Source organism: Erinaceus europaeus, chromosome 6 (genome assembly GCF_950295315.1).
Source record: "Erinaceus europaeus chromosome 6, mEriEur2.1, whole genome shotgun sequence".
NCBI lineage: Eukaryota > Metazoa > Chordata > Mammalia > Eulipotyphla > Erinaceidae > Erinaceus > Erinaceus europaeus.
Window position 1 is genome coordinate 45,736,161 of NC_080167.1, and position 20,379 is coordinate 45,756,539.

A 20,379-nucleotide genomic window follows, 5' to 3' on the forward strand; every position below is an offset into this window, starting at 1 on the left:
CTCTACAAAAGGGGAAAGACTTCGTGATGGGCAGGCACCCCCATTTCTCTAGGTCCCTTAAGACAGTCATCGTTATAATCATTCACTGTTTTCTCTTATGCTAGATTTTGGGCAAAAGGAAGTGGATGAATGAGGAAAATCTGTCTTGGCAAAGCTCTGAGACCAAAGCCAGGAGCCCCAAGTTCCAGAAGTGGTTCCCTCCAGCCTGGTGGCCTGCAGTTCAAGTAAAGCAGCGCCCACCATCTCTCCAGTGTTTGGGTCAGAGCAGGCGCCAAGCCCTTGCGGAGCAGCGCAGCCCGGGTGCCGCGGTGGTGCGGGGGGAGACCGGCAGGCCCCACCCCCTGGCCGCCCGCGGGGTTCCGGCGCCCCGCCCGCCCGCGATGCGGCCCCTCCCACAGGCCCGGGCGGGGCGGGTCTCGGATGTTGCCGGCTCGGGTCCAGGTCCCCGCGCAGGGAGCGCGCATCGCTATGCCGTTCAGGAGAGGTAGGGGGGCCCTCAGGGAAGGGGGCGGCGTGCATGGGGGGGGGCTGGGGAGAAGTGCCGTGTGTGAGTGTGTGTGTGTTAGGGGTACGTGCTGGGGTCGGGAACTACCTCCTGGACCGTGGGAGGGTGGGGGTGGGGGCCCCTGTACTATGCAGGATGGGGGGTGCGCAAGTCTGTTCCCAAGGACGTGCTGAGGGGAGGGGGCGCGCCGTGATGTGGAGAATCCCAGTACTGTGCAGGGGAGGGAGACTGTTCCTGAACTGGGCGTACCTTGCCCTGGGGGCGCTCCCCGTAGTATACAAGGGGAGTAGCGGGGAGTTGCACCCGGGACCGTGCGCGGGGTGGGGGCGACACTCTATGTGGAGACCCGGCCTGGCTGTGTCCTCTCTGCGCTTACCCCGCCCAAGCCTACCCGCCATTCCAAGGACCCCACACTGCTCCCACAGACCTTGCTCAGAGTACTCTTCTATCTACCCTGGTCGCTTGGGGTTGGGCGACCCCAACCACGTGCGGAAGATCTGGCCCATGTGGGGAACCCTCACTTCCAGTCCCCATGCTGGTGGCATTGGGCAGGAATATTCAGCTTCCCAGGGGGATGCCCCTGCGCTTTCCAAGCTCCTCTGCCCCCTCGGGCTTCAGCCAGTCACCTCAGCGCCTGGAGCCTCAGGTTCTCTGCATGAAGAGCAAACATGGAGGTTTTGGGAACAGAGTGGGTGAGGTTCCCCCAGCACCTACCATCCCCCAAGGGCCCTTCATAGGTGCCCACTCAAGTTCAGGTTCTTACCAGCTCCTTGTCTGCAAGAGGAGGGAGGGGGTGCTGCATCACCCCCAATTTGCACAGGAGGCTGGTACCCCAGGGGAGCCCAGGTCTGAGCCCAGAGTGTGTGCTACCAGAGTGTGTGTATATGTGTGTGTGTGTGTGTAGGGGGGGTCAATTTCACTTCACAGTCAAGGCACCCAGCTCAGCTTTTCCTCTGTGAGTAGGGGCTTGGGTCCTGGGGACCCCCTGTTCCTCCAGACCTGGGTTTTCCCACCTACTGCTCCCCCTCCCCCAGGGCCCCTGACAGCTAAGAGGAAGTGGCACTTCCGGGAGCAGTGACATGTGAGTGGCTTCCTTCTGCCTCACTCCTCTCCCTATCAGTTTAGTCAGCAGGTGAAGGCCACCCCCAACACCCCAGTGCTCTGTGACCTTTGTCCTTGAGTCACAGGTGCTGAGATGTCACTAGGCACATTGGTAGTGTTGGTGGGTGTCCTGAGGGGCATGGTGGGAAGGCAGTGACTGCTCAGAGCTGAGATCATGGAGCCCTCCTGCCAGCTGATGGGAAGAGACCCTACACCAGGGTCTCCAGTGTCTCTGTGAGCCCATGTGTGATGTGCCCATCCGGCCTCTCAGGCCTTCCCTGTCCCTGCCCCCCCTTCACCCCCTTCACTGAACTTCAGGTGAACCTATTTCCTTGCTGGGCTTGTCTCCTCATTCCCTGCCTTGTCTCTGTGGTGGTGGTGGTGGGGACACGAATAGGTGACCTAGGACCAAATGACTGGGCTGTTAGTGACTTCTCTGCTCACTACCTTCTTGCACTCTTAGCCCTCACAGCCAGTCATTTGCATGTCACTTTGCTTTACTACAGAGACAGTGGCCCCACTGGGGGGTGTGTAGTGCGTGCCTTTTATGGAATCTTGGGGTCAGGACATGAACCCTTCATGTGTTCCCTGTTGAAAAGGACAGTGTGTGTGTGTGTGTGTGTGTGTGTGTGTGTGTGTGGTGGAGAGAGGGCAGGCCTTGAGAGATTGCTAACCTGGTATGGTGTGTGTCTTGTCATGCTTACAACCCCATTGGAGCCCTGGCACCATATGGGAGTGCCAAAGCCCCTGGGGGAAGCTCCAGCTTTGTGGTGTCTCTCCTTTTCTTTCTCTGTCTCTATCTGAATGAGAGGTGAGATCCACATGTGTAAGGGCCTGGCTCTGTTTAAAAAAAAGAGTTGGTATGAGTGGCCCGGGAGGTGGCACAATAGATAAAGTATTAGACTCTCAAGCATGAGGTCCTGAGTTCCATCCCTGGCAGCACATGTACCAGAGTAATGCCTGTTTTTTTCTCTCCTTTCTCATTAATAAATAAATATTTAAAAATATATTTAAAATATATTTTAAAAAAAGAGTTGGTATGACCTGGGAGGTGGTGCAGTGGATAAAAAGTAGGTGGTGGTGCACCTGGTTAAGTGCACATATTACCCTGCACAAACACCCAGGTTCAAGCCCGCAGTTCCCACCTGCAGGGGGAAAGCTTCAAGAGTGATGGAACAGTGCTGCGATGTCTCTCGGTCTCTCTTGCCTTTCAGTTTCTCTCTGTTCTATCAAGTAAAATAAATTAAAAAAGATAAAAAAACAAAACATTGGCTCACAAGCATGAGGTCCTGAGTTTGATCACTGGCATCACGTGTGCCAGAGTGATTCTCCCTTTCTTCTTCCTCTTTCATTAATTAATTAGTTTAAAAAATGTCTGGGGAGGGGCCAGGTGGTGGTGCACCCGGTTGAGCACACATGTTACAATGCCCAAGGACCCTGGTTCGAGACCCCGGCCCCCACCTGCAAGGGGAAAGCTTCACAAGTGATGAAGCAGGGCTGCAGGTGTCTCTCTGTCTCTCTCTCTCCCCTCTCCATTTCTGACGATCTCTGTCTAATAAATAAATAAAGATAATAACAAATTTAAAAAAATGTCTGGGGAAAGTGGTCCGGGCGCAGTGATAAAGCTTTGGACTCTCAAGCATGAGTTCCTGAGTTCGATCCCCGGCAGCACATGTGCCGGAGTGATGTCTGGTTCTTTCTCTCTCCACCTGCTTTCTCATTAAAAAAAAAATGCCTGGGGAAATAACTCAAGTGGAGTAGTATTTAGACTTTCATATTTGAGGTCTCTAGTTCAATGTCTGGCATCACATATGCTGGAGTGGTGCTCTGGTTTCTCTCTTTCACTTTCTCTCTCTCTCTCCTTTTAAAAATATTTTATTTATTTATCAATGAGAAGGATAGGAGGAGAGAGAGAGAAAGAACCAGATATCAGTCTGGTACATGTGTTGCCGGGGATCAAACTCAGGACCTCATGCTTGAGAGTCCAGTGCTTTATCCACCTAGCCACCTCCCGGACCACTTTCTCTGTGCTGTGTGAAACTGTCTTTTGTAAAATAAATAAATAAATAACCACAGCCACAGCAAATTAGCTCACTGGATACTGCAGCCACTTTGCTATGTAAGTGCCCCAAGTTCAAGCCTGGGCCCCATTACACTGGAGAAAGTTGTGGTGCTGTGGTATCTGTCCCTCTTTGTCTCTCCTTCTATCTGGAAAAGTTGACCCAGAGTGGTGAAGCCCCAGTGACAGCAACAAGGAAAAAAGAAGAGCACTGTGGCATTTCAGAGAGACTGGCTTTTTGCTTCCTCTTCCTTGGCACCATGGGGACTTTTTAACTTTCTAACCCCAGGTACAACAACAACAATAAACTCTCTCCTCAACTTTATTAACTGTTGGGTGATCACACCACAGGGAGAAAACTGGGCTGCCCCGCCTTCAGAGAAGCAGGTGGAGGCCTGTCATCCCAGCTCACCTTCTGGAAAGCTAACCCACTGGCAGCTGGCTCTCCGACTGTTTCTGTGTCTTGTTGACAAGTTCCACTTGGGGACCGGCTCAGTTGGGGGCAGGAACAGACAGCATATTCCACTTGGGCAAGTGGAGAAGAGGAGGGGTACAGGAAACCACAGAGGAGCAGTAGAGCCTTTCCCCACCAAGAGCTAAAGCTTGGGGTCCTGGGGTTCTGGGCCAATGGAGCTTGCAGCCTGCAGCCTGATGCAGGTCATCCTCCAGGGGGAGGTACAGGCATCAAGCTGGGAAACTCCCCCAGATCCCACCTCCCCTCCCTCTGACCTGGGACCCCTGGGTGTCCCTGCAGACCAGCCAGGGTGGGGACCTTCCCTTCACAGAGGGATAGATTGGGGGGAGCTTCAGAGCTGGTTTTGTGCCTTGCACAGACCTCTGGTTTGGATGAGGGCAGTGATTCATGTCTGTCATCCATCCATCCATCCATCCATCCATCCATCCATCCATCCATTTAATGCTCATTCCCCCTGCTGAATGCCCACAGGGCCATGGCCCATCCCTGGCTGAGCTGGCTGCAGGAGGGGAGGGTCCCTCTGTCCTGTGCCCTTGGCCGGGCCTCTGAGTGTCTCCAGGTGAGAGACAGGTGGAGTTTCCAGCCAGGTGGCCCTGTGTTCTCTGTGCTTCTTCGTGTTGAGTTCAGGGCAGGCATTCCGTGGGTGCTCAGTGTATCTTCCCCTCCCCATAAGCCCTTCTAAAAGGCTCTTTCTCTGTGCACTGTCTGCCATGGTCTCGGTTCTGCAGTGTCACTCGCCAGCTCCAGGGCCAAGAGCTCTGTTCATCTTTTTCAGAGTTTAGAGCACTCCCAGACACATGGCAGGCACTTTGGGTAGGAGGAGGCTCAAGACAAGCAAGGCATGAAAAGAGCTTCTTTTTCCCCTCCTTCCATATATATATACTTTATTTATTTATTTATTTATTTATTTTTTAGAGAGATGCCAGAGCACTGCTCAGTTGTGGCTTATGGTGGTACTGGGGATTGAACCTGGGGCTCAAGAGCCTCAGGCATGAAAGTCCTTTTGCAGAACCACTGTGCTGTCTCTTCTGCCCTTTCCCCTTTTTTCTCTTTCTTTTCCTTTCCTTTTCTACCAGAGCACTGCTGAACTCTGGCTTACAGTGGTGTTGGGGATTAAATTTGGGACCTTGGAGCTTCCAACACGAGTCTTTTAATTTAATTTTTAATTTTTAAAATATATTTATTCCCTTTTGTTGCCCTTATTGTTTTATTGTTGTAGTTATTATTATTGTTGTTGTTGATGTTGTCATTGTTGGATAGGACAGAGAGAAATGGAGAGAGGAGGGGAAGACAGAGAAGGGGAGAGAAAGATAGACACCTGCAGACCTGCTTCACCGCCTGTGAAGTGACTCCCCTGCAGGTGAGGAGGCCAGGGCTCGAACCGGGATCTTTGCGATGGTCCTTGCGCTTTGCGCCACGTGCACTTAACCCGCTGTGCTACCGCCCGACTCCCTTAATTTTTAATTTTAACAGACTTATTTATGTATGTATGAGGAGGTGAGGAGAGTGAAAGCATCATTCTGGCACATTTAAGAGCATCATTCTGGCTCATTTGACACTGGGGCTTGGCCTAGGGACCTCATGCCTGAGTGTCTAAGACTTTACCCACTGTGCCACTTCTTGGGCCTTGGGCAGTCTTTTGCATTTCCACTGTGCTATTTCCCAGTCCCAGGAGTTTATTAAAAAACTTAGTGTTTTCCTTGTACGTTCAATTGTTAGCAATTTGGAAAGTGTCAGGGAAGCACAAGAAGCGTGAACTCCACTCATTATCATATAAAGACTGAGCTCTCTTGGGTCATCCAGACAGTGAAGGGGACTGTGAGGGCCACCCCGCCTTCTTCCTTTTGGCCCCAACCAGAGTCAGAGTATTTGGTTGTCTTCATCTTTTCAGCAGGGCCTGATCAAGGGGAACTGGCTAGGATTCTGAGGAGGAGCGGGAATGTTGGCCGCTATCCTGTGAGTGATGTTGCTCTGGAAGTGGCTGACATACTGATACACAGCGAACATGCTTCCTGCTTCCTCCTCCCCATGTTGCAGGGAGAGGGAACTAGGCACACATGAAAGCTTTCCAGAGCTGTGCCCCAGCCTCCTTCTCTGCCTTTCTTCCACTTACAGATACTTTGGGAAACAACTGCGTCCCTTCTTGCAGCCTCTTGAGCCATCATCAGATTCAAGAAGCCGGGGGCTCCAACTGGGATCCTTACGCCGGTCCTTGCGCTTTGCGCCACGTGTGCGCTTAACCTTCTGCGCTACCGCCAGACTCCCAGAAAGGTTTTCTTATAGTCGCAGGTGGCCTGCAGGTGCTTTGGCCTGGTGGCACTGGGGTTTCAGGGATGACTGGAAATGATGGTTCAAAGAAGTGTTTCTCTGCAGAACAGAATTGTAAATGACAGTTATTTAACTTAAAAAAGTATAAACAGATTGGATGTTGACACTCTGATCCTAAATATTCTAAAAGAAGAGAGAAATTTCCTGCTGCCCCTCTAGGTTCTTGACTCAGACTCCCCCAACCCCCCACCCCCCAAAAAGATTAAAAGTAGGAAGGAAAGTAATTTTAGTTGCATACTAAATATAATAGATCCCCAAGGAGGTCAGGCAGTTGAAGATCCCATACCATTCTGAGCTCAGGGAAGGGAGACAGAACTTTTTCTTTTTAAAAGATATTTTATTTTTATTTCTAAATTTTTTATCATTATCTTTTTTTAAAAGTATTTTGACTTTAAAAATTTTTTAAATATTTATTTATTTTCCCTTTTGTTGCCCTTGTTGTTTTCATTGTAGTAGTTATTATTCTTGTTATTTATGTCATTGTTAGATAGGACAGAGAGAAATGGAGAGAGGAGGAAAAGACAGAGAAAGGGAGAGAAAGATAGACAACTGCATACCTGTTTCACCGCTTGTGAAGCGACTCCCCTGTGGGTGGGGAGCCGGGGGGCTCGAACTGGGATCCTTATGCTGGTCCTTGTGCTTTGCGCCACCTGTGCTTAACCCGCCCGACTCCCATATTTTGACTTTTTAAAAATATTTATTTATTTATTCCCTTTTGTTGCCCTTGCTGTTTTGTTTTTGTTGTTATTGATGTTGTTGTTGTTGGATAGGACAGAGAGAAATGGAGAGAGGAGGGGAAGACAGACGGGGAGAGAAAGAAAGACACCTGCAGACCTGCTTCACCGCCTGTGAGGGCGACTCCCCTGCAGGCGGGGAGCCGGGGGCTCCAACCGGGATCCTTTCACTGGTCCTTCTGCTTTGCACCACCTGCGCTTAACCCGCTGCACTACTATACAACTCTTTTATTATTATCTTAATTTATTGATTGGATAGAAACAGTCAGAAATCAAGAGGGTCTAAGCAGGATCTGGGAGAAATTGAGAGGGAAGGGGGAGATAGAGGAGAAGAGAGGCAGAGAGACACCTGCAGCCCTGCTTCACCACTTGCAAAGCTTTTTCCCTGAAAGTGGGGACTGGGGGCTTGAACTTGGGTCCTTGTGCATTGTAAGATGCACAAGTGCACTCAACTGATATATCACCACCCAGCCCCAAGATATTTTATTTTATTTTAATGAGAGAGAGTGAGGAAGGGAAGGAGGGAGGGAGGGAAGGAGGGAGGGAGGGAGAGAGAAAGAGAGAGAGAGAATATGATACAGAGAGTAAGACTGGGGGCCAGATGGTTGTGGTGCACCTAGTTAAGTGGACACACCACAGTGTTCAAGGACCCAGGTTCAAGCCCCTGGTCCCCACCTGCAGAGGGAAAGTTTCATGAGTGGTGAAGTTGAGCTGCAGGTGTCTCTCTCCCTCCTTATCTCCTCCTCCCCTCTCAATTTCTCTGTCTCTATCCAATAATAAGTAAAACAAACAAACAAACAAACAAAAAACACAAAACAAACAGTAAGACCAGAGCACACTGCTCAGCTCTGGTGTATGGTGGTGCTGGGCATTGAACTTGGGACCTCAGAGCCTCAGGCATGAAAGTCTTGCAGAACCATTATGCTGTATCCCCAGCCCTGCTTCTTCTTTTTTTAAAATTTAAAACATTTTTTTATTGCCACCAATGTTACTTCATGTATCTTCCAACCAATCAAGCTAGTTTTCCCTCTTTATTTGATAGGACATAGAGAAATTGACAGGGGTTGGGGAGATGGAGAGGTAACTGGGGACTGGGGCTTGAATCTAGGGCCTTGCAAATGGTAACCTGTGTGTTCAACCAGCTGCACCACCATCTGGTTACTGGATCTGTGCTTCAAAGGGATGGAAGGCCCTTCACAGGGAGGAGAGGAAGGCCACCCCGGGTGAAGTGCCACCTTGGTAAATCAGTCTTCCTGCTATATACAGGTCCCCTTTCTGATGCCAACTTCCCCTACAAAAGGGTTTCTTTTCCTTTGTTTTCAAACTGTTCCAGTGACCACTGCTACTCAAAACAAACAACCTATTAGCTTGCTGAAAAAAGTTTTTTTAAAAAATATTTTTAAATTTTTATTTATAAAAAAGGAAACACTGACAAAAACCATAGGATAAGAGGGGTACAACTCCACACAGTTCCCACCATCAGAACTCCATATCCCCTCCGCTCCTCTGATAGCTTTCGTATTCTTTATCCCCCTGGAGTATGGACCCATCCTGGAGGGCCATTGGAGGACTGGGTTTTGCTTTTCATTTGAAGATTTTTTTTTTCTATCATGCAGGGGATGATGGGCTCATGTTTGTAAATCCAGTGTTCTAGCTACTGCACCACCTCCCTGGCCACTTAAGTTTTGCTATGACTGAAGAGGCAGATAACCAGCAGTCCAGTCCTTACAAGGTGAGAGAGAATCAATGGAGACAAAATGATTTAATTATTGTATGTGTATCTGCTTCATTGATGCACTGCTATACACTCCATAAAAAGGTGTTTTCAAAGGCCAGTCCTGTTTAAATGACACAGAGGCTACAAGACTAAACACAACCATATCCATTTTGTATTCCCCCCCCATTTTGTTGCCCTTGTTGTTGTGTTTGTTGTAATTGTTATTGTTGTCATAGCTATTGTTGTTGTTGGATAGGACAGAGAGAAATGGAGAGAGGAGGGGAAGACAAAGAGGAGAGAAAGATAGACACCTGCAGACCTGCTTCACCGTCTGTGAAGCGACGCCCCTGCAGGTGGGGAGCCCGGGGCTCGAACCGGGATCCTTAATGCCTATCCTTGAGCTTTGCACCATGTGTGCTTAACCCGCTGCGCTACCACCCGACTCCCAATTTTGTATTTTTGAATTGTATTTGCAAACAGACACATGCATAACAAAGTGGATGACACAGTTAATTTGCATGAGATTAACTGTTGGAAAATGAATCTACAACAAAATTTTTTAAAAATAAAATTATCAGCTCAGACTAGACCTGTGATCAGAAAAGCATCTTTGGGGATGGGCAATGGCTGCACTTCCTGCACCTTACCTCCCCCCAACAACCCCTATCCTTAAACCCCTATCCCTAAACCCCAGCAGGGTTTAGGGACAATGCTGACCCAAGACTGCTTTAGGAGGGGGCTTCACCCGACGGGGGTTGGCGGTCGAGGCGCTCAAGGAAGGTGCTGAGCAGATTCCCTCGTTGACCGGCCACCACCCTCCTTTGCTGCCTCCACCCAGCCTCTCCCCACAAGGTTACAGGGAAGGAAGGGTTCAGTTCAGGACATGAGGCTGCCGGGGAAGTGCCTCCCCAAGGGCGTGGGCGGGGCCTGCGGATGACTGGTGCGCGTGGATTGGCTGTCTGGCGCCCTGGCCCGCCTGCCTGATTCACGTGGCGCCGCCCACCCCGGCTGTCCGCGGCTGGTTGGCACGTGGGCACGGCGTGCTCTGGGCGGGCTCGCGGCTGGCTCCCGGCTGGTGGTGGGCGTGCTCCTCCGCGTGCAGACTCTGGGCAGACTCTGGACGTGCACCCCCGATAGCCGCTGCATGTAGCGCAGGTCCTCCCTCCAGCCTCAAGGGTCACATTCCCAGCCAGGACGCGCTGGTGGAGGCAGGGGTGGTTGCCAGCGCTAGGTAGGTGGGGTGCGCAATAGTGGCTTTGGAGGCGGCTGCTGAAGTGCGTTCATGCCAGTTTCGGATTAGCTACAGGGGGAGCCTGGCGGCTTGCATCTCCCAGGCCGAGTCCTGAATGCTATGCTCTGTGACATCATGCACAGACATCTGGGGATCTGGGACCACATGACTCCCTGAAACCACAGCAGCCTCCTACATGAAAACGGGTGAATATTTGTAGCCTTCCCAGTCTTTGTATGTAGACTACCCAGATAATGAGCTAGAATGAAGAAGACTCAGACATTGAACTGAGGGATCCCTTTCCCAAGAATGAATTGGGGTCCTGGTTGCTGTGACACACACACTCTCTGTCTTTGATTTTGTTTTAATATTTACTTATTAATGAGAAAGAGAAAGAGAGAAGGAGAGGGAGAGGGAGAGAGAAAGTGAACACAAGAACCATAGTGTGGCTTTGGCACATGTGATACTGGGAATCAAACTCAGGACCTCATGCCTGCAATTCCAGCATTCTACACACAGCCAACCCTGGACAGAATTGGACTCATCCTTAACTGAACCTGGAGTTTAGCATTGTGGAGTGACTCAGCTAGTGAAGGGTCAGGCTCTTAAATTCTCTGAGGACTGGTGGAGGAAGTGGTAATTTGAACCCAGACAAGCCCTGGGGGTACTTGAGCCCTGCGTGCAAATATCTAATGTCTGGGAAAGCAGAGAGGAGACCAGCCTGAGCTCTGAGGCCCCAGTGGTCTCTAGGGATCGAGGAAAGATATTTACAGGTAGTGATCTCAGGTCAGTTACCCAGAAGGGGTAGGGATGTTTACCAAGGTCAGTTACCCAGAAGGGGTAGGGATGTTTACCAAGGGACAGGGATGTTTACCAAGGGACAGGGATGTTTATGGCTGGTGCCTGAACCAGGAGCAGCTAGCTGTTTACATCCCTAAGAAAACGGGAAGCTGAGTCAGCTTCTGCTCTGGCAGACTCATAGCTCTGGCCTTTTCATCGTGTATCTTGTTGCATGGGGTGGGTTTCTTGCATTGATGGTGGAAAGTCACCCCATTGCCATATTCGACTGCCTTGGGGTTATCCTGGCCTACAGAGAGAGAGTGAGGAGCCAGATACCCCAGCAGCATGCAGTGGTCTGAGTAAGTCCTCTTGCACCTATTCAAACAACCTCCCCACCTTGACCTTAAGTCTAATTAATGTGAAGTGTCCAACAATTGTCCCATTTTATTTTTAAAATTTCTTTTTTAAAATTTTATTCCCTTTTGTTGCCCTTGCTTTTTTATTATTCTAGTTATTATTGTTATTGATGTCATCATTGTTGGATAAGACAGAAATCTAGAGGGGGGAAGACAGAGGGGGAAAGATAGACACCTGCAGACCTACTTCACTCCTTGTGAAGTGACTCCCCCTGAAGGTGGGGAGACGAGGGCTCGAACCAGGATCCTAATGCTGGTCCTTGTGTTTTGCACCAACTGCGCTTAATGTGCTGTGCTACTGCCTGACTCCCTTTTTTAAAAAAAAAATTTTTTAAATTAACATTTATTTATTTTCTCTTTTGTTGCCCTTGTTTTTATTATTTTTTATTTTTTTTAAAGATATTCTTTACTAATGAGAAAGATAGGAGAAAGAGAAAGAACCAGACATCACTCTGGTACATATGATGCTAGAGATTGAACTTGGAACCTCATGCTTGAGAGTCCAGTGATTTATCCACTGCACCTCCCGGACCACAGTTGTCCTACTGTGTCACTTCCTCCTAATCCTTTTTTTCTCATGGGACATGCCTTCTCCCCTGTATCCCATGTGCCTAAGCCAGGTTAATAGCGGGACCTGGGCAGTGGAGGCTGAGGATTGGAGGAAAGAGATACTTGGACCTGAGTGTGTGACAGCCTATCAGGCAGAGTCAGGGGCAGTGCCCCACAAGTCCAGAGGGAGGGTCTGGGTGGTGGTGCACCGGGTTGCATATGGGTATTACCATGTTGAGTTCTCTAGTTTGAGTACCCTGCCCACTTGCAGGAGGGAAGCTACAAAGCTTCATGGGCTGTGAAGCAGGTCTGAAGGTCTCTCTTTTTCTACTCTATTTCCTCTTGCCCTTTCAATTTTTTTCAGTCCCATTAATAAGAAAGAAAGGAAAAAGGGCTGCTGGGCCACCAAGTTGCAGATGCTAGTATGATTCCAACCTGACTTCCCTGGGCAGATGACTTCACCAATGCTTCTTGGAACTTCACTTCTCTAGAGCCCTTACCCCACTAGGGAAAGATAGAAACAGGCTGGGGGTATAGATCAACTGCCAATGCCCATGTCCAGTGGAGAAGTAATTACAGAAGGCAGAACTCCCACTTTATGCACCCTATAAAGAATTTTGGTCCATACTGTCAGATAAAGAATAGGGAAGTTTTCAGTGGAGGGGATGGGGCACAGAACTCTGGTGGTGGGTGCTCTATGGGATTATACTCCTATTGTCTTAGAGTCTTGTAAATCAATATTAAATCACTAATAATATATATGCTGGGAGCAGTAGATTCATCATGTAGGCACTGAGCCTGAGTAATAACCCTGGTGGTAATAAAGAAAAAATTAAGTCAAGAGGGAGACAGCGTCACTCCACTTCTAGGGCATTCATTTTGGAATGATTTGGAAAGACACAGAACACCTGTCTGTTTACCTAGGCTTACCCCCCCCCCCACACACACACATAGTCAAGGTCAAACACAGGGCCAGGGAGGCAGTCAAGGAGCCTGGGCTGGTCAGATCTATCAGTGATTCTACTGTGCCTGATACATTAAATTTCTTGGGGAAGTCTGTGAAGGAGATAGTTCTCTCTGAGGACACAAATTCATTTTACTAATTGATAGCGTCCTACGTATTTTCTGGAAAAGATGTGAGTCTTAACCTGCTGCACTACTGCCCGACTCCCAGAAGCCATATTTTCTTTATTTTATTTTATTTTATTTTTTCAGAAGCCAGATTTTCAAAAGCCTGCTGGCTGGGGAGGTAACTCAGCAGTCAGCACAACCCTGGCTTACATGAGACCTGGGGCTTGAGTCCTGGCACTACTTAAGGAGCACCATGCTGGTCTTTCATTTAAAAAAAGTCTTGGGGCCGGATGGTGGCACATCTGGTAGAGTGCATACATTATCAAATACAAAGACCTGGGTTCAAGTCCTTGGTTCCCACCTGCAGCGGAAAAGCTTTATAAAGTGGCAGAACTGTCTGCTTGCTCTCCTCCATATCCCTTATCGAAAGGAAAAAGAAGGGGCATAGTGCCAGGCCAAGCCCTTTGCCTGGCAGGCCACATGCCCTTCACCTGCCAGGCCCTGCAGGCCAAGCCCCTCACCGCAGGCCAAGCCCTTTGCTATTAGACCCCACCCCTTTGCTGTCAGGCCCCGCCCCTCAGCCCACCAGGCCTCCCCTTGGCCTTACGCTGGCCCTTGCTACTCTTACTTATCACTCACTCCCTGTCTTACTCCAGTTCTTTTAAAAACGTCTGCACATCATTTAGGTTTCTGCCCAGAAGGTTTCTGTTCACCCCTACAAGGCCATTCCCCTGACAGAAATGGAGTCTTTTACAGACATTGACCCATTTAAATAGGGTCATTAGATAAAAAGAAAGGTAAGATGTCGGGAAATTGTGAGGATGTGGTTGAGCTTGGCAGGGCTTGACCTGAGGAGTGTGTCTTTGTTGTCAGTCTCTCTCTCTACCAAGAGGTTGAGCAAGGAGGGACAGGAGTAACCCCAAAGGTGTGCCTCATCCTGTCAGACCCCCTGTCTCACAAAGCACCCCGCATTCCTGATATTATGGCCATTAGATAAAAAGAAAGGGGGAGATGTTGGGAAATTTTGAGGAACCTCACAAAGCACCCTGCATTCCTGATTCTATGACCTATCTACATAATCATTGTTTTGCCTGAAAGATTCCCACCCATTCCATTCCTTTGATCTACTTTCTACCCTCAAGACCCTCCCTGCCTCCAGGGTAGTATTAATCCTACCAGTTAATACCCTCACAACAGTTGCTAAGGAAGTTTCTACCTTTCCAGCTCCATTTTGCCTTTCTCCACCATTTCCGTTTCTGACTTGCCATTTCTGGGACTGTCTTTTAAAAGCCGTGGCTCTCTGATCAATAAAGATATTGCATTGTCTTGCCACCACGTGTTTGGCTCCTGAGTCGCATCGCTGAGTGAGTAGCAGTCCAGGCTGGCTCCGGTCGAGTTCTCTTCAACCCAGAGAGTATACACCTGGGAAGAGGCACCCCCACGCTAGCCTGGCAGCATAGTAGTGGTGTACCTAATTGAGTGCACACATTACTGTGCTCAAGAACCTAGGTTCAAGCCCCTGGTCCCCACCTGCTGGGAGGAACTTTCATGAGTGGTAAAACAATGCTGCAGGCCCCTTCGTCTCTCCCTTGCTCTCTCTCTCCCTTTCCTCTTAATTTCTTTGTCTCTATCCAAAATAAATAAAACACATTAAAAAGAAGAGAAAAAAATGATCAGGAAATTGTGGTGAAGTCATACAAACACTGAGCCTGATAGCAGAAAAAAATAAAACAAACAACAAAAAAACAAATCCTGTTGGCAAAAGAAACAATATGGGGGGGCAGATAGCATAATGGTTATGTAAACAGACTCACATGCCTGGGGCTTCAAAGTCCCAGGTTCAATCCCCTGAAGCACCATAACCCCCAGGCTGAGCAGTGCTCTTGTAAACAAACAAACAAAAAATAACATAAGCTCTTACTTTTAATTCCAGTGATTTAGCCACTGAACCATCTCCTGGATTCATACATGGGAGATGATTGGGAGATGATTCTTTTGTTCTCTCTGTTTCTCTCTTTTTCTTGTGCTAATACACACACACACACACACACACATTATTTTTTTTCTCCTCACCTCTGTCTCCCAGACATGAAGGAATGGGAAGTTTTCCAGGTGACCTCCAGCTGCAGAGGAGTTATCTTTCTTTTTTTTTTTTTTTTTAATTTTTTTAAAAAATTTTTAACCAGAGCACTGCTCAGCTCTGGCTCATGGTGGTACAGGGGATTGAACCTGGGACTTTGGAGCCTCAGGCATGAGAGTCTGTTTACATAACCATTATGCTCTCTACCCCTTCCCTTACAGAGGAGTTTTTAAGGTCCCTCTGACTCCTTGATCAACTTGGATCCCTCACTGAGAACTCCGCATTCCTACTCATCTCTCATTTTGACACAACCTTGATGATTCCTTGTTGGACTCTAGGCTGTAAACCTTGGACTGAAGGCTATGAACCACCTCCCAAACTTCCCTTCTTAAAGGACAGCTTGGGCAGGGGGAGGCTGGGAGCTGTGGGGAACTGGGGCTGGGGTGGGGTGCAGACAGCAGTGAGGAAGTGGGTACATTGAATGCCACACTGCTGTCTCCTGTGAGCTTGTCCCAGTGCCCTGTGTGCCCCTGGCATTGAACCCATTGGCTGAGCTGCCTCCCTGGCCCTGTTGTGTTTGACTTTGATACTTAGTTTGGGGTGAAGGTGAGGAAGGGGTGGGTCTCAGGTAGATGGGCAAGTCTTCTCTGTGTCTTTTCAAACCATTCCAACAGGATGCCCTGGAAGTAGGGTGACCCTGGGGTAAAACCCAGTCTCTAAGCCAGTGTACAAGACCTATCACAAGGATCAGACACTGAGAAGGACTGATCTAGCTTAACTTCTGTGTGTGTGTGTGTGTGTGTCTGTGTGTGTGTGTCTAGAGATTGTGACCACAGCTTCTGAAGCTTCTTTCAATGCATGGGGCCGGGCTTGACCTTGGGTAGTATACATGGCAAAGCAATGCACTGTCCAAATGGTCCCTTACTCCCAGTTTTACTTGTTAATACACTTTCTCTGTCTCCCCATGGTCCTGAGAGGTGGCTGTGGTGGCAGGGCCTGGCTGGCTCTGTCTTGGATTGGCTTTTTCCCGCGCCCTTCAATTACTAGGAACCTTAACTTAGTAACATTCCCTTGGCTTTTCCTGCCTTCTGCTCACAGTCATTTTGAAGTGGGTGGAGGATGTGCTGGGACGCCCAACCTCTGGTCTTCAGTGGGAAATGCGGTTCTTCTGCAGAAAGAGAGTCTTATTCTTGGAAGGAGGGGCCTCCTGCAGTTCAAAGACCTCTGTGCCTCCCACCTTCACCTATGCGTGGACTGCTCTTGGTCCTGTGGTCTGGAAATTAAGAAGAATCCAAATTCCTCCAACATAAAAAAAGAAATCTACCTCCAAGGCTCAGCCTCACCTTTTCATACCTCTGGTTTATCTTTTTTTTTTTTTTAATCTTCTCTTCTTCCTCTTTTTACTTTTTAAAATCTTTTATTTATTTTATTTCTGTGAGAGATGCAGAGAGAGAAAGATATGGAGAAACACCAGAGCACTACACAGCTCTGGTTTATTGTGGTGTGGGGGATTGAACCTGGGACTTTGGAGTCTCAGGCATGAGAGTCTCTTTGCATAACCATTATGCTGTCTACCCCTGCCCTCCTTCTTCCTCTTTCTTTCTTCATTTATTTATTAGTTAGGAAGAAAAAGCTTCAATTAGAAGCATCACTTGGGCACATGCACTGGTGGGCACTGAACTCAGGGCCTCATGTTTGACAGTCCAGTGCTTTATCCATAGTACCACCCCTGGGATGTGTATTTCCTCTATTGTTACTTTATTTATTTTCTTCTTTATTTTTTTTTAGTAACTATTTAAAAAAATGTTTTATCTTTATTTATTTGGTAGGCAGTCAGAAATTGAAAGGAGAGGGGCAAAGCTCAAGAACCGACGTAAGGATCCCAGTTCTAGCCCCCAGCTCCCCACCTGCAGGAGGAAAGCTTCCTAAGTGGTGAAGCAGGTCTGCAGGTGTCTATCTTTCTCTTCCCCGTCTGTCTTCCACTCCTCTCTTCATTTCTATCTGTCCTATCTAACGACCACGACATCAGTAACAACAACAATAATAGCTACATCAATAAAACAACAAGGGCAACAAAAGGGAATAAATGAATATTTAAAAAAAGAAAAAGAAAGAAAGGAGAGGGGACATAGAGAGGAAGAGAGACAGAGAGACACCTGCAGCCCTGCTTCACCACTTGGGAAGCTTTCCACCTGCAGGTGGGGACTGGGGGCTCGAACCTGGGTCCTTGTACACTGTAACATGTGCTCTCAACCACCACTCAGCCCCTTTACTATTACTTTTAACACATGAACTACAAAAGCCAGAAATTGAACCCAGACCAGAGACTTCTAGTAGCCATAGAGATTCTTGGGCCACTGATGGGAAGATTAAAAGCAGAATGGGGTAGGGTTGGGAGATAAGGAGGTGGCACACCAGTAGAGCAGCAGGGGAGTTTGGTGGGGTGGCACTTTCTGAAAAGGCAGAGGTCACTTATACTGGCACCTCCAGCTTCTGGGCAAAGACTATTCCCTACAGCACAGCTGTTGTTGGTGGGGGGTGGGGCAGGGGGTGGCAGGATCCTCACCCCCACTAAGTTTAGGTGCAGGGAGAAAATATGACAGCTTCTAATCCCCCTTTAAAAAGTATTTATTTAGGGGAGTTGGGCTGTAGCACAGCGGGTTAAGCGCAGGTGGCGCAAAGCACAAGGACCGGCATAAGGATCCCGGTTCAAGCCCCGGCTCCCCACCTGCAGGGGAGTCGCTTCACAGGCGGTGAAGCAGGTCTGCAGGTGTCTGTCTTTCTCTCCTCCTCTCTGTCTTCCCCTTCTCTCTCCATTTCTCTCTGTCCTATCCAACAACAACAACAACAATAATAACTACAACAATAAAAAAAACAGCAAGGGCAACAAAAGGGAATAAGTAAAATAAAATAAAAAATTAAAGAAAAAAAAGAAACAGTTTAATAAAAAAAAATTTATTCCTTTTCCCTTTGTGTTGCCCTTGTTGTTTTATTGTTGTAGTTATTATTGTTGTTGCCATTGATGTTGTTGTTATTGGATAGGACAGAGAGAAATGGAGAGAGGAGAGGAAGACAGAGGGGGAGAGAAAGATAGACACCTACAGACCTGCTTCACCACCTGTGAAATGACTCCCCTGCAGGTGGGGAGCTGGGGGCTTGAATCGGGATCCTTATGCTGGTCCTTGCGCTTTGCGCCACGTGCGCTTAACCCACTACACCACCGCCCGACTCCCCCCCCCCCTTTTAAATTTATTTTCCTTTTTTAGATACAGGCAAGAGAGAGATTGATCATCACACAGAAGCTTCCTTCAGTGCAGTGGCTGGACTCAAACCTTCATTCATTTCTTTCTTTTTTTCTTTCTTTCTTTCTTTTTTTCTCCAGGGTTATCGCTGGGGCTCGGTGCCTGCACCATGAATCCACTGCTTCTGAAGGCTATTTGTTTTTTCCCCTTTTGTTGCCCTTGTTTTATCGTTGTTGTAGTTATTATTATTATTGTTATTGATGTCATTGTTGTTGGACAGGACAGAGAGAAATGGAGAGAGGAGGGGAAGACAGAGAAGGGGAGAGAAAGACAGACACCTGCAGACCTGCTTCACTGCCTGTGAAGTGACTCTCCTGCAGGTGGAGGGCCAGGGGTGCGAACCAGGATCCTTACCCAGGTCCTTGTGCTTCACGCCACATGTGCTTAACCCGCTGTACTACTGCCCGACTCCCTCTTTTTTTATTATTATTATTTTTTAAAGATATACTTCTTAATGTGGGAGATAAGAGAAAGAGAGTCTTTCTTAGATTTTTTTTTTCCTCCAGAGTTATCACTGGAAGTTGGTACCGGCACTACAAATCCATTTCTCCTGGTGGCATCTTTCTTTCTTTCTTTCTTTCTTTCTTTCTTTCTTCCTTTCTTTCATTTTTTCCTTTCTTCCTTCCTTCCTTCCTTCCTCCCTCTTTCTTTTTTAAAATTTATTTATTTATTCTCTTTTGTTGCCCTTGCTGTTTTATCATTGTTGTGGTTATTATTGTCGTTGTTGTTGGATAGGACAGAGAGAAATGGAGAGAAGAGGGGAAGACAGAGAGGAGGAGATAAAGATAGACACCTGCAGACCTGCTTCACCGCCTGTGAAGGGACTCCCCTGCAGGTGGGGAGCCGGGGGCTTGAACCAGGATCCTTATGCTGGTCCTTATGCTTTGCGCCATGTGTGCTTAACCCGCTGCGATATCGCCCGACTCCCTCTTTCTTTCTTTATTCTGTAGGACAGAGAGGAATTGAGAGGGGAGTGGAGATAGAAAGAGAGAGAAAGATAGACACCTGTAGACCTGCTTCATCACTTGTGAAGTGTCCCCACTGCAGGTTGGGAATGGGGGCTCAAACCAAGGTCTTTGCATATAGTGCTGTGTGTGCCACTGCCTGGCCCCCTTACATTGACCTTTTGCATTTCTGATTTTGGTCCACGCTGGATTGAGCTTATGTTATAACAACATGGTAGTGTGCCCCTAAATTATTATGTGCCCCTAAATTACTACTGGGGACAGATCTTTGTGAGGAGGTAGCAGTTTGTCCTGAAAAACTTTGGTTGTGGAGGCCCCGAGATACCTCACCTGGTAGAGTACATACTTTACTGTGTGCCAGGATCTGGGTTCTTGCCCTTGGCACCAGATGGGGGAAGCTTCATGAGTGGTGAGTAGTGTCAGGGTATCTCTCCTTCTATGTCTCTCACCCTCTATTTTAAAAAAAGTAAATTAAATAAAGGAGTCTACTAGGAGTAGTGACTTAGTCATGCAGGGAAATCCCCCAAACCTCGGTGGGTCAGGCTGCAGCCTTGGCCTTGATCTGTAGAAAGTCCCTTCAGGGCATCAGGGCATGGGAACTTGGGTTGTTGCTTCCCAGAAGCACTGCCTTGCGCCAACTGAGGTCTCTTTGCCTCTCTGATGGCCCCACCTTGTGGCAGTAAAGCTGCCAGCTGTGGTCCAGGTGTTGAAGAGAAGGACAAAGCAGGTGTCCAAAGCTAGGAGATGGTGTGTGTGTGTGTGTGTGTGTGTGTGTGTGTGTGTGTGTGTGTGTCTAGTACCACCGTGGATTGAATTTTCATTCAGATGAGACAGAGAAGAGGAGAGACACCACGGCACCAAAGGTGCCCCGTTAGACTGGGCCTCTTGCCTAGCAAGGTGTGTGTCCTACCCGTGAGCCATCTCTTGGGCCTTTTTTTCTTTTTTAAAACGTTTATTTGATAACATTGCCTTTTTTTTTTTTTTAATAGACTATGTTGTTTATTTCTGACAGAGGACCAGAATATCACTCTGGCACATGTGATGCTGGGTTCAAATTTAGGGCCTC

At 48.3% G+C, this 20,379-nt stretch overlaps 1 protein-coding gene across 1 annotated transcript in view; it reads left to right on the forward strand.

Annotated features, from left to right (window-relative positions):
- Positions 1 to 338: 338 nt before the first annotated feature.
- Positions 339 to 20,379, forward strand: part of PFKFB3 (6-phosphofructo-2-kinase/fructose-2,6-biphosphatase 3) — a 68,978-nt gene continuing 48,937 nt past the window's right edge. The window contains exon 1 of the mRNA XM_060192120.1: positions 339 to 484. Within this exon, the coding sequence (XP_060048103.1) occupies positions 421 to 484 (64 nt within the window). The 5' untranslated portion in view covers positions 339 to 420. The remainder of the gene's footprint in view (positions 485 to 20,379) is intronic.